This window comes from Vipera ursinii (assembly GCF_947247035.1).
Source record: "Vipera ursinii genome assembly, chromosome: 1".
Lineage (NCBI taxonomy): Eukaryota > Metazoa > Chordata > Lepidosauria > Squamata > Viperidae > Vipera > Vipera ursinii.
Genome location: NC_139512.1, coordinates 9,037,882 through 9,050,711, shown reverse-complemented (window position 1 = coordinate 9,050,711; position 12,830 = coordinate 9,037,882). Strand labels below are relative to the sequence as shown.

At 46.7% G+C, this 12,830-nt stretch overlaps 2 protein-coding genes across 3 annotated transcripts in view; one reads left to right on the top strand and one right to left on the bottom strand.

The window, feature by feature from the left end:
• Window positions 1-3,926: 3,926 nt before the first annotated feature.
• Window positions 3,927-12,226, bottom strand: ATP5F1D (ATP synthase F1 subunit delta). Its single transcript, XM_083353742.1, has 5 exons — window positions 11,961-12,226; window positions 10,751-10,904; window positions 8,479-8,567; window positions 6,435-6,561; window positions 3,927-4,065 (listed from the first exon to the last, which is right to left on the bottom strand). Exons 1-4 carry the CDS (start codon window positions 12,093-12,095, stop codon window positions 6,439-6,441), a joined length of 501 nt encoding a protein of 166 aa, XP_083209868.1. The 5' UTR covers window positions 12,096-12,226; the 3' UTR covers window positions 3,927-4,065; window positions 6,435-6,438.
• Window positions 12,227-12,437: 211 nt separating this feature from the next.
• FAM174C (family with sequence similarity 174 member C) overlaps window positions 12,438-12,830 on the top strand; it is a 10,240-nt gene continuing 9,847 nt past the window's right edge. For both annotated transcript variants that reach the window (XM_083365053.1, XM_083365054.1), the window contains exon 1: window positions 12,438-12,830. This exon is cut by the window's right edge and continues 214 nt beyond it. In XM_083365053.1, the coding sequence (XP_083221179.1) occupies window positions 12,737-12,830 (94 nt within the window). In that variant the 5' untranslated portion in view covers window positions 12,438-12,736.

Sequence of the window (12,830 nt, the reverse complement as noted above, 5' to 3'; positions counted from 1 at the left end):
TCAGCATGGCTGGCTCAGGAATTCTGGGAGTTGAGGTCCACGAGTCATAAAAGAGCCGAGGTTGCCTAGCCCTGACCTAACCACAGTTGGCTGGGTTTATACAATAGCCAAATCCCAAATTGCAATTTTATAAACCCCGATGCTGGATTCAGACATGTCACCGCCCTCCAAAAGCAAATCACATGATAAATTAGCACATTGTGCGAACACAAGACATTTCCTTCTAGCATTTTCTGCCCCAAAGGTTTGCATAACTCCCACTCTGTGAGAAGGGCAGTTCAATACTCTTTTCCTAAAAAGAGGAAAAAAAGGCAAAGACCCAACGAGATATGGCTTAAACTACAATATCTACCATGCCAAGCAATACAAGGCATTTTACCAAGCTGTCAGAAGCAGATTATTGAGGGTTTTTTGGGGGGAGTTAGGGATGGGGGGAAACGGAGGGGCCTCAGGATGGTGCACGGTGGAACAAAGAAGCAGGCCGGAAGCAGAACATCGAAAGATGGTCTGTTGTTGGTTATTCCTGTCATGTTTTAATTAGGATCAGCTCTGGTTCTGTTCTGCGCACGGGAACATCTGACCTTTCCAAAGGAAGAGACGGGTGGAGGGGGGAGAAAGAGGGAGGGAAACAGGAGACAAGAGCTTCTAATAATCTGCTAGTTGCTTTTAATAAACTCAAAGACAAGAAAAGCTTTTTTTTTTAAAAAAAAAGACCCCCTAGGGTCTATTTTTTGATCTCTTGCAAGAGAGAGAGAGAGTGAGTGAGAGCACCCACAAAAAAAGAGGCGGCGGTACAAGGCAGGATTGGAGAGGATCAATGCGGCATCCTAGGTGGCAGGACCAAAAATAACGGCATTCTCACACCCCGGCTGACGTGAGCACAACCCACTGAGCCGGCGTCAGAGCAGAATTGGTGACATTTGAGGCGCCCGGGGGGGGGGGGAGATAGGGGGAGAAGGAAGAGAGAAGAGAAATCAAAAGGCCAATTTGGGTTACAGGAAGGGGAGCCAGGAGCAGGCAGGAGACAGCTGACGCAGACTTTTCTTCCGAAAATGGACGCTGTAATGGATTTTGTCTGCGACGGTCTCTGGGACAGCAACTTCCTCTGGGCTGATTTCAAATATTCAAATATATATATTTTTTAAAAAAACCAAACCAAAACAAACTGCTCTTTCGAGATGATTTGCAATATATCTGGGAAATTGGCATTGGGCTGTGAAAAAAAACCCCAAACCCAAACAGTGGAAGATGGCAAAGCAGAATCGCATTACATCACTCGCTGGATGTTTGACAATCTTAACTCATTTCTAAGCCAGGGTTTAACCCTGGTTACTCAAGTTACACAAAACTGATTTAGGCACATAAACCTACCGGTAAGAGTCAGTTTGGTGTATGGTTAAGGCAACAGGCTAGAGAGCAGGAGAGCACGAGTTCTAGTCCTGACCTAAGGCATGAAATCCGACTGGTTGATTTGGGACCAATCACCAGGAGAATGTGAGTTCTATTCCCACCTTAGGCGTGAACACCATCCAGGTGACTTTGGGCTAATCAGCAGGGGGCTGAGTTCTAGTCCTGCCTTAGGCATGAAAACCATCCAGGCAACTTTGGGACCAATCCTTCTCATTCAGCCTGCCCCGCCGGGTTGTTGTTGTGGGGAAAACAGGAGGAGGAAGCTGTGTTGGATATGTTTGCCGCCTTGCGTTATTTGCAAAAATAATAAAAAGGCAGGATATAAATGAATAAATGATCCCTGCAAAGTCAAAATCAGAACCACATTTATACACCAAAGACGTTTTCCACTTTGCTAATGATATTCCCAGATACGGTTGATAAACCCTTCGGCTGAAAACCCCCCGGAGACAAGTGACCTCCCCTTACCAAAAACCTTTTCCTCTGGTGTCGTCCACTACAGTGTCAGGTGTTTTGTTTTTTTAAAAAATATGTTTATTTATTTCTATCCCACTTTTTATTATTTTTACAAATAACGCATGGCGGCCGAACATGTCCTACATACCTTCCGCCTAACTCGGTGCCTGAAAAAAAAAAAAGTACCATAGCTTGTGAGAAACCCTCCTCTTCCTCCTCCGATCTGGGAGACCTCCCAATGAATTCGTTCCTTTAAAAAGTAAACATATAAAAGTGTCCGGGATTTTTTTGCAAGAACAAATCTTGCCATATTTGGGTTCTTTGTCCCCACCCCACCCCCCCGACTATGTTCTCAAAAAAGCTACCAATGACACTCATGGGGGAAATGCAACTAATTTTACAGCCGCCCTCTCTAGCTCCATCCAATGTTTTCTACTATCTCCACCTCCTGGGCCTTTCTTTGGGACCTGTGGGTGCCCTTCCAGAACACGACTCTGCATTTCCCCCCCCCCCCTCAGAATTTTCTTTTCTAAGAAAACTGGGGCTAGAGGCATTCTTGGAAATAAAGATCATGCCAGGAATGGCTGTTACGTAGCACGCTGGCAGCACACGTTTTTAAAATTAAAAGGAGTGTCTTTAAACGTAAGATCTCAAGATACTGCAGGGAGCGAGGTAGGCTTCAAGGGAAGTCCTTTCATGGCCCTCTTTTAAGAAGCAACTTTTTAAAGAAGGGCTACCTTGGTGAAATAACGTTTGGGAATGTGGGTTGTACATTTCTTTTTGTTTTGTTTTTTTATAAGAAAGCGAATGCTTAATGTGATTTTTGTCCAACGGGCTTGACGTATTTAATCAAAAGGTATCCCAGGTGGAATGAGAGAATTTGGAGAGAGTCCAACTCTGAGCTTTAACGCTAAACTTTCATGTTTACGTTACACCTTTTGCATACCTGATACATACCTATTCATCTTAAGCGTTGATACTTTTGAGTAAAAAAAAAAAAATTCCCCCGTTGAGCAACTCTTACTATCAGGAGATTATTTTCCAACGGTTAGCAAAAATGTGCTTGTTTTTCCATTTTTACCTACTCATTCTCGCCCACGCCTAAGACTGAAAAGATACCGTATTTTCCGGCGTATAAGACAACTTTTTAACCCATGAAAATCATCTCAAAAGTTGGGGGGTCGTCTTATACGCCCAGTCATCTTATACGCCGGAAAATCAGCGAGCCCGGGAAGGCACGCCCTCCCCTCTCACTGTGGAGGAAGCAGGGCAGGCTGGCGTCTGGCGGGAGCCGGCAGGGCAGTCCTGCGCACGCGCGCGCTCCCCAGCTGTTAAGGAGCACTCCTTAGCAGCTGGGGAGCGCGCGCGTGCGCAGGACTGCCCTGCCGGCTCCCGCCCGATGTTCTTCCCTCTTGAGGCAGCATCGCTCCCCGGCCAGCCTGCCCTGCTTCCTCCACAGTGAGAGGGGAGGGCGTGCCTTCCCGGGCTCGCTGATTTTCCGGCGTATAAGACGAAAAATCTTGAAAATCATCTCAAAAGTTGGGAGGTCGTCTTATACGCCCAGTCGTCTTATACGCCGGAAAATACGGTATCAGTTGTTGTCTGAAAACTTCACAAAGGAGAAGTTTTAGCTCAGGATTGAAATGAGGGGTCTTTGGTGCTCTCTGAGCTTGGCTGTTTTCTTGCAGGCGTTTCATTGCCAAACTAGCTAACAGCTTCAGCGCACTGAAAATGTTACCTAGTTTGGGCAATGAAAGGTCTGCAGGAAAACAACCAACATCAGAGAGCACCAAGGGACCTCACATGTCTGAAAACTGTTTGGAGATCTGAAGTTAGCTATTTCTTTTTTTACCCAACGAACGTACCCACCGGTCTCTGAATGGCCCCGTAAAGAGCGTCAATTTGCCCTGATCAAGAAACAAGAGACGGTTTGGATTTTAGATGCATGGTTTCGCCATGCATCCACTGTATTTTATAAAGATCCCAAGCTGATTTCAGGAGTCTGGGTTGAAAAACCAACAGGAAAGTCAAGGAATCAAATGGGGACCTTTGGCCTCACCTTCTGCTTTAATCGGCAACAGTTTATTGCCAAGCTTTATTCACATATTCTGTACAGACCAAAAAAAAAAAGAGAGGGAAGGACGAGGAGAGGTCCAGAACTTAAGGAGGCCACTTCTGAAACAACAGCGGTGGAATTTCCTGTAACAAAGAAAGAGAAGGAAGATCAGGAAATTTTACAGCCAGCTTTTTGTACGGCTCGGGTGTTGCAAGTTGACCCTGGCTATTTGCTTTCTGGGTTTGGAAAAGAAATTCGACCAAAAAACAACTTTACTGCTGCCTCAAGTCCTTCCCCTTGTCGCCCTCCCCCATGACAGGCTGAAGCTGTATAATTCCACTTCCCCATATTGACAGGCCCAGTGGTAAAACACCTGTTCTACATACAGGAGGTCCTGTGTTTCATCTCCATTAGGGCTGGGGGGAAAAACCTGTCTAAAACTTTGCAGAGCTTCTGCCAATCAAAACAAATCAGGCACAGACAAGATTTGCAACTTAGCACTGGTTTTTTGTTTTGGCAGCAAGAGTGAATTCCTACCCCCAAGATGACAATGCAATTCTTTTGGAAGTAATTCTGCTAGAAGTAATGTGGTTTGGTTGAGGGACTCCGCAGAGAATCATTCCCAGCCACGCTCTCTCATAGCTGCAACCTTCCCAAACATCAAAGAGGAGCAGACGGATCTTTATCCAATAGAAAGGAATATTTGTAGCTCAGGGCTGAACTGTGAGGTCCTTGGTGCTCTTCTGAGCTTGGCTGTTTTCTTGCAGACGTTCTGCTACCCAGCTGGTAACATCAGCAGTTAACTTGCACACACGTATGAACGTTTGCACGCAGTTTGGCCTCTCAATTTTTACAAGCAGTTGTCCTTACTAAGGGACAGTTTTGCACTTCTTCCTTCACAGGGACATCATGCCTCAATGTAGAAGCCTGCGCTACAAATACAAGTAGCCCTCAACCTATGACCATAACCGAGTCCACAATTTCCAACGGAGGTCGTGCTGGTCGTAAAGTGGGTCGCCAAGTTACCCTGACCAATTTTATGACCTTTTTTCCCCCCTTCTTTTCCTGGCGGTCGTTCAGAAAATGTGCCGGTCCCAAAGCAAACCCCAGAGTCATTAAGTGGACCCATTGTTTGCCATTGGGGTTTTTGTCTGGAAAATGGAAGCAAAGGTTGATTTTTCTGGCAAAAGCATTATAAATCGCAGAGGCTACAAACGTGAGAAATGCAGGTAACGCTCACGAGCACCCAAAATGTGGTCACGTGACCATCCTCTGCCGGACATCCTAACTTCAAATCCGGATTGCAAAGAAGCTTTTTTTCAGGGTCCATCATAACTTTGAACAGTTGCTAATGATTGGTCGTATGTTGAGGACCACCTGTACTAAAATCAAAGGACATGAGTAAGTTCTTACCATAAGGATGGCCTGCTTGCCTCTTTTGCAGGCCTCAATGCAGGTTTTGTTATCCTGCTGCGCCACCTAGTGGCAGACAGATGCCGAGCAACACTCCCAACGATTTAGCACTCCGGAGATGCAGAGTTAATGCAGAGTTTGAAACTTAACATTAAGAAAACCCAGATCATGGCATCCGGCCCTCTCAATTCCTGGCAAATAGATGGGGAAGAAATGGAGGTAGTGACAGATTTTATTTTCCTGGGCTCCAAGATCACTGCAGACGGGGACTGGAGCCAAGAAATTAAAAGACGCTTGCTCCTGGGGAGGAAAGCCATGGCAAATCTAGACAGCACACTAAAAAGCAGAGACATCACCCTGCCAACAAAAGTGTGTATAGTCAAGGCCATGGTCTTCCCAGTTGCAATGTATGGGTGTGAAAGTTGGACCATAAGAAAGGCTGAGCGCCAAAGAATGGAGGCCTTTGAACTGTGGTGCTGGAGAAGACTCCTGCGAGTCCCTTGGACTGCAAGGCGATCAAACCGGCCAGTCCTAGAGGAGATCAACCCTGACTGCTCTTTAGAAGGCCAGATCCTGAAGCTAAAACTCAAATACTTTGGCCACCTAATGAGAAGGAAGGACTCACTGGAGAAGAGCCTAATGCTGGGAAAGGTTGAGGGCAAGAGAAGAAGGGGACGACAGAGAATGAGGTGGCTGGATGGAGTCACTGAAGCAGGAGGCGTGAGCCTAAATGGACTCCAGAAGATGGTAGAGGACAGGAAGGCCTGGAGGAACATTGTCCATGGGGCCGCGATGGGTCGGACACGACTTCGCAACTAACAACAACGACACAGATGCAGAGTGAACAGAGTGGATCCGAGTGGAGGCAGATTATCTGGCGTGGCTTGTCAGGAAACGCAATAACTCAGAGGAAATGCAATTATTCCTTTGCTCACAATTATCCATTTGCTCACAAATGCTCAATTATCCTTTAAACACCTCCTCATACGTCAAGGACTACCTGTATTGCCTGACCCCAAAAAAACCCCTACGCTCCTCGACTATAGATCCTCCAGTGCCAGCTGGAGACGGAAGCAGAAGCCCAACGGCAATTACTTACCTGCTCACTCCAAAGCTTTCACGATTGCTTCGTTGGCTTCCACGTTGATCTGTGCTTCTGCTTTTGCTACCTCATCAGTGGCCGATGCAAGTGCCGACAAGGCTTTGTCCAAGTTTGACTTGGCTGTCTGTGTACAGGAAAAAATATCAGTCCTTAACACCAAGGAAGCAACATCAGTAGTTATGGGACCTTTTAGGAAAAAGAGAAATAGGTGTGGACCAAAAGGCACCAGCTGTACAGGGAAATCTTCCTCGGCCTCAGGAATTTTTAAGATGCAGGGACCTCAATTCCCAGAACTGTCAACCAGCAGGTTTGCATTAATGAGGAGGGTGTCCCGTTTATGTCTTTCCATCTATAGAGTCTTTTATACTCAGGAAATTAGTACTTGAGAGATCCTTGTTGCTTTCTGAGCATGGTTGTTTTCTTGCAGACATTTCATTACCCAACTACCGTGTTTCCCCCGAAATTAAGAGCCAGCCTGATAGTAAGCCCTAGCTTGATTTTGAGGGGTGGGTCTAATATAAACCCTACCCCAAAACTAAGCCCTAGTTTGGAGGCGAGGCGCACTCCTAAAAATCAAGCTAGGGCGAGAGTAGGGGGGGTGAAGCTGCCCCACGTGCCCCACACCCGCTTACCTTACCGGCAGGACCACCACAACCAGGCCTCCCGCATCCCAACACCTGTCGTACCGCTGCTTGACGTCTTCTGCGGCCGCTTGCTGCCACTTGTGGCAGGATGCCATGTGGCGCATTGCACCGTAGCCACTGCTCAAGGCAGGACACTGCATGGTGCTTCGGGTTGTTTCTGCTGCTCGTGCAGCCTGTGGGCCGCTTCTGTTGCTCACACAGCGCTTTGGTTTATTTCTGCTCGCGCAGCGCTTTGGGTTGTTTCTGCTGCTCGCGCAGCGCTTTGGGCTGCTTCTGCTGCTTGTGCAGCGCTTCGGGCTGCTTCCGCTGCTCACACCAAAACGCCACGTGACGCTTCGGGCCGTTTCTGCAGCAAGCAGCAGCAACGGCGCAATGTGCCACATGGCATCTGGAAGCTAGTGGCAGCAAGCGGCCGCAGATGTCAAGCAGCAGCACGACAGGTGTTGGGGTGTGGGAGGCCTGGCTGTGGTGGTCCTAAGGTAAGACCCCCCCCAAAATAAGACCTGGTGCCTCTTTTGGAGGCAAAAAAAATATAAGACCTGGTCTTATTTTCAGGGAAACATGGTAGTTAACATCCTCAGTGCTAGTAAGGAATGGGATGTGCTCTCAGTTTAAACCCCACTCCTTACTAGCACTGAGGATGTCACCTAGTTTGGGTAATGAAATGTCTGCAAGAAAACAACCAAGCTCAGAGAGCACCAAACTTGACTGCAAAGATTAGAACTTCTTAAATCAAAGCATAAGGGACTCAGTGGCTGAGTGGGTTAGGACGCTGAGCTTGTCGATCTGAAGGTTGGCAGTTTGGCGGGTCGAATCCCGAGTGCCGCGTAACAAAGTGAGCACCTGTTACTCATCCCAGCTTCTGCCAACCTAGCAGTTCGAAAGCACATAAAAAATGCAAGTAGAAAAATAGGGACCACTGCGGTGGGAAGGTAACAGCGTTCCGTGCGCCTTTGGCATCTAGTCATGCCGGCCACATGACCACGGAGACGTCCTCGGACAAGCGCTGGCTCTTCGGCTTTGAAACGGAGATGAGCACCGGCCCCTAGAGTCAGAAACGACTAGCACGCATGTGCGGGGGAACCTTTACCTTTTTAATCAAAGCATTTTTTGCTTTAAATACAGACTGAAATGGTAACTGGGCTGCAGAAGAATTGTTTTTTTTTTAAAGAGACCGAACTGCAGTGCTGCTGAGTCAGCATGGTGGAGAGAAACCCCTCCTAATTTGGCAGCTGAGCTGGGATTGTCTGGAGAGGGAGATAGAGGGAAGAAGAAATGAAAATTTTATTTTTTTATTTATTTTATTGCATTTATATACCGCCCTTTCCCTGAGGACTCAGGGCGGTTTACAGGGAGTTAAAAATCAACCATACAAAAGTTAAAACCCAAATACTAACCGCTGCATCGAGCTGATCCAACAAAGCCACTTCTTCAGCTAACAGCTGGACAGAGGAGTCAGCATTCACAGTGAGAGAACCGCTGCTCACTACACAATTGCAAAGAAAGGGTACAATCGGTCAGTGACGAGGGCTCCCATGAGTAGAATTCCCTCCCTACAAAGATTTGCTTATGTCGTTCCTTTTCTAGATGGCTAGTGATGGATGTTCTCTGGGTGACGCCTGACTAATGAAATGCTACAATCAATGAGGGCGGGAGGAAAAGGTTAGCAAATGCAGACTATTAACAAAGCCAAAGCAAAACCACCACTAAAATAGAGCAATCAGAAATACACTCTTTAAAATATCCAGAGGAAAAGGAAAATTTCTTCCGGATCCTTAAGGTGCACCCTCAGGTTTTCCCATATATCCTTCTATAATCAGGGGTTTTCAAACTTGGCCCTTTTATGACTTGTGGACTTCAGTTCCCAGAATTCCTCAGCCAGCGTGCCTGGCTGAGGAATTCTGGGAGTTGAAGTCCACAAGTCGTAAAAGGGCCAGGTTTGAAGACTCCTCTTCTCCACAAAAACTCATTGTGTGGGGGGGGGGGAGAGAAACCCTGTTCATTTCTCCAAAGAAAAAGAGCTTGCTTTTTCCTAGAAACAAGGCTGCTTCCCACCCCCCACCACCCAAATTGTTCAAATTTCAATGGAGAAACGATGAAGAATCCCGGGAGCTGAAATCTAACGTGCCTGGATAAAGTTAACCAGCAAACTGAAAAGCTAAATATAACTAGAGTGGATTAGGCTGTTAAAAAAAAGGCTTCCTCTTTTAACTGAGGCAAAGTACAAGTAGTCCTCAACTTACGATCACAACTGAGCTCAACAATGCTGTTGCTAAGCAAGACACTTGAATTTTTGCCCCATTTTACGACCCTTCTTGCCACGTTTACTAAGTGAATCATTGCAGCTGTGAAGTTAGTAACACGGTTGTTAAGTGAATCTGGCTTCCATCATTGACTTTGCTTGTCAGAAGGTCGCAACAGGTGATCACATGACCCCGGAAAAACAGCAACCGTCATAAATATGAACCAGTTGCCAAGTGCCTGAATTTTGACCAAGGGTCACAAGTATGAAAAAGAATCCTAAGTCACTTTTTTTCAACGCTGCTGTAACTTCAAATGGCCACTAAACAAAAGGTTGTAAGTCAAGGCCTAGTAGCTTGTTGCCAAGTCAGATATTTTGCGTTACTCCCATCACCTCTATTTCTCCAGCTGAGGGGGAAAAGTGAGCCTGGCGACTTTTAATTCTTTCTGTCCATATACAAGTACGCAGAACATAGAATTATAAGTCTGGAAGAGACCTCGGAGGAGTTGTTGAAGCCCACAAGCCTTGAAAGTTGCCAGGTTTGAAGACCCTTGGCTTATACCATCCCAATCAAATGGTTGTCCAGTCTATTCTCCAATGATGGAGCGCCCACAACCTCAGCATCAATTATTCTGTCACAAAATTTCTTCTTACTTCTAGGATGGATCTCCCTTTAATAAACTTCCACCCATTACTTCTTGTCCTGCCTTCTGGTACTTCAGAGAATTAATCAGTTCCTTTTTCTCTGAGAGAACCCCCTCAAGTACTGGACGACAGTTATCATGTCTCCCTTAATTCTTCTCTTAGATAGACTAGACATACCTAGCTCCCTTAGCCATTCAACATGTGGTGTAGTTGGTTCACATGGTGTGGTAGGATGGAGGGCTTGTTGTCACTGTGTGTTGGGGGGGAGAGAGCACGGGGGAGGCTCAGCTAATCAAAATGTACACATGTTGTACTTTGAGAATAAAGGTTTATTTATTTAGCCTCCAGAACGCTGATCATCTTTTTTGCTCTTCCATGCACACTTTCTAGGGTCTCAGCAACATAGTGACCAGAATTAGATGCTTTATTATTCCAAGTGTGGCTTCACTAGCGCAATATCAAGAGACATTATTTGTCATGACCTTGATGCTATATTATTGCGATGGATCTTTGAAAGTTAGCAACCAGCCAACATTTGGAAGAAAGAATTTGGGAAGGTGAGCGAGTCCTTTCTCTTTAGCTCTGAGCCACAGTTTTGCAAAATATGGCGAGAACGTTTTAATTCAAGGGAAAGCTGGAGCTCAGCAACACTTCAGCAGTAGCTAATTAACATAAATTATTGACAGTTCCCAAGCCCAGTTTGCAGAGCCTCACTCAAGGGAAAGATGCCCTCCGCTAAGATAATTTCCTGTTCTTTCACCAGCCACCATTTTCAAACGCACCAAAGTACTTTTTGGAGGAGCCATCCTCATCAAAGACGGTCACAACGCCAGGTCTCAGGACTTGCAGAGTGGGAACGTGAGCAGCCAAGATGCCAAAGGATCCACTTAAGGTGGGAACATCCACCTGTTTCACAACAGCAGCATTGTAGAAAACCTGCAGGGGAAAAAAATGGGAAAGAAAATACAGGCAGTCCTTGACTTATAACAGTGCATATAGTGACCTTTCAAAGTTACAATGGCACTGAAAAAAGTTACTTATGATCATTTTTTCACACTTACAACCATCGCAACATCCCCAGGATCAGGTGATCAAAATTCAGGGGCTTGGGAACTGACTCACATTTATGTCCGTTGTAGTGTCCCAGGGTCATGTTCACCTTTTGTGACCTTCTGACAAGCAAAGTCGATAGGAAAACCAGATCCACTTAACAACTGTGTTACTAATTTAACAATTGCCGTGATTCACTTAAAAGTGGCAAGGAAGTTTGTAAAATGGAGCAAAATTCACTTAACAAAAATTTTGGGCTCAGTTGTGGCCATAAGTCGAGGACTACCTGTAAAGGTGTATTTTCCAACGAACCAGAAAAGGAGAGAAGGCACTGCAGCAGGATTTTTTTTAAAAAAAATAGAAAGCAAGAGAGATTCATATGAAGCAGGGGTCTTCAAACTTGGCCCTTTTATGACTTGTGGACTTCAACTCCCAGAATTCCTCAGCCAGCCAAGTCATAAAAGGGCCAAGTTTGAAGACCCCTGATATGAAGGATACTTACATACTGCCCAGAGTTGCTGACAATCAAGCGGTATTTAAAAATAATAATTTATCTGGGTGCAGAACCCACGGCCTCCAAAAATTTGAAACGATAGCCTTCAGTTCCAATCCAGAAAGCCCAATACAGATAATCCTCGACTTATGACCACAATTGGGACCAGACTTTCAAGGTGGTTGTTAAGTGAGTCCTGCCCAGTTTTAAAGCCTTTTTCCATTTTCATTAAGTGAAGCATGTAGTTGTTGTTAAGCGAATCTCCAGCCTCCTCCTCCGCCTACGTTACCTGCTTGCGTCTCGATCTGGTTAACTAGGAGCTGCCCTTCCCCATCGGGCACGTTCACATAACGGGTAAACCCGGGTTAACAAAACACACGAGTCCAAACCCAGAATACGCGACCCAGCAGGCCCACATGCCCGCCTCAGTTCGGTTGCCATGACAATACCTGAGAGGGCGAGGCGAAGGTGAAGGCCAGCTGTGCAGGGCCCGTCGCAGCTGCTGCCGCTTCAGCATAATAACGGGACGGGGATCGGGACCCCAAAACCAAAGCGCGGGCGAGAAAACGACCGACGGGGAACATGGCGAAGCCAAGGGCAGAGAGGAGAAGGAGCAGCGAGGTTGACCGGCAACCAGGCCTGGCCTACAAGTCCCAGCAGGCTCCGCGAGGGAAAGAGGGTTTGCAGGGAAGCAGGGTGATGGTTTTTTTTTTTGTCTGTGTGCTTGCACATGAACGTAGATTTTCCCAAGAAGCACCGCGGCATAAACTCCACCCACTTCGAGGCGAACTGCATTTCCCAGCAATTCATACCGCCAGCGGCCTGATACGTCGCCTCTGATAAGGCCCCTCCCCTTTCCTGTAGCGCTCTGGGAAATTGACCAATAGCGATTAAGCCTCTCTCATGCGGTGCTGGGTGGGAACTGTAGTCCCGATTTTTACGAGACGCTTCGATATTCACTTAATCTCTTTTATTCAGTCCCGTGCAGACTTTTCTCTCCTCATTTTAGGTTTAAGATATTCAGATTCCGCTTTCGACTACCTCCACTCACGGCTCCAAGAACGAGGGAATCCCCGACAGAGATCCGGCCAGGCCTACTTTCCCCAATTGAGGTAACAACAACAACAAAAAAGAATCGGAAGTTGGTCCGACACTGCACTGCGCCCCCCGCCGACACTTCCGGTCCGGGCCGCTTTTCTTCAGGAATCGGCGTTTGCCGATCCGAATGGCGGCGTCTTGCTTCGTTTGGCCGCTGGCGCTTTGGATCGTAATAATCGCAGCGACGACGACGACCCAGTCGAATAAGACGGTGACCGTTC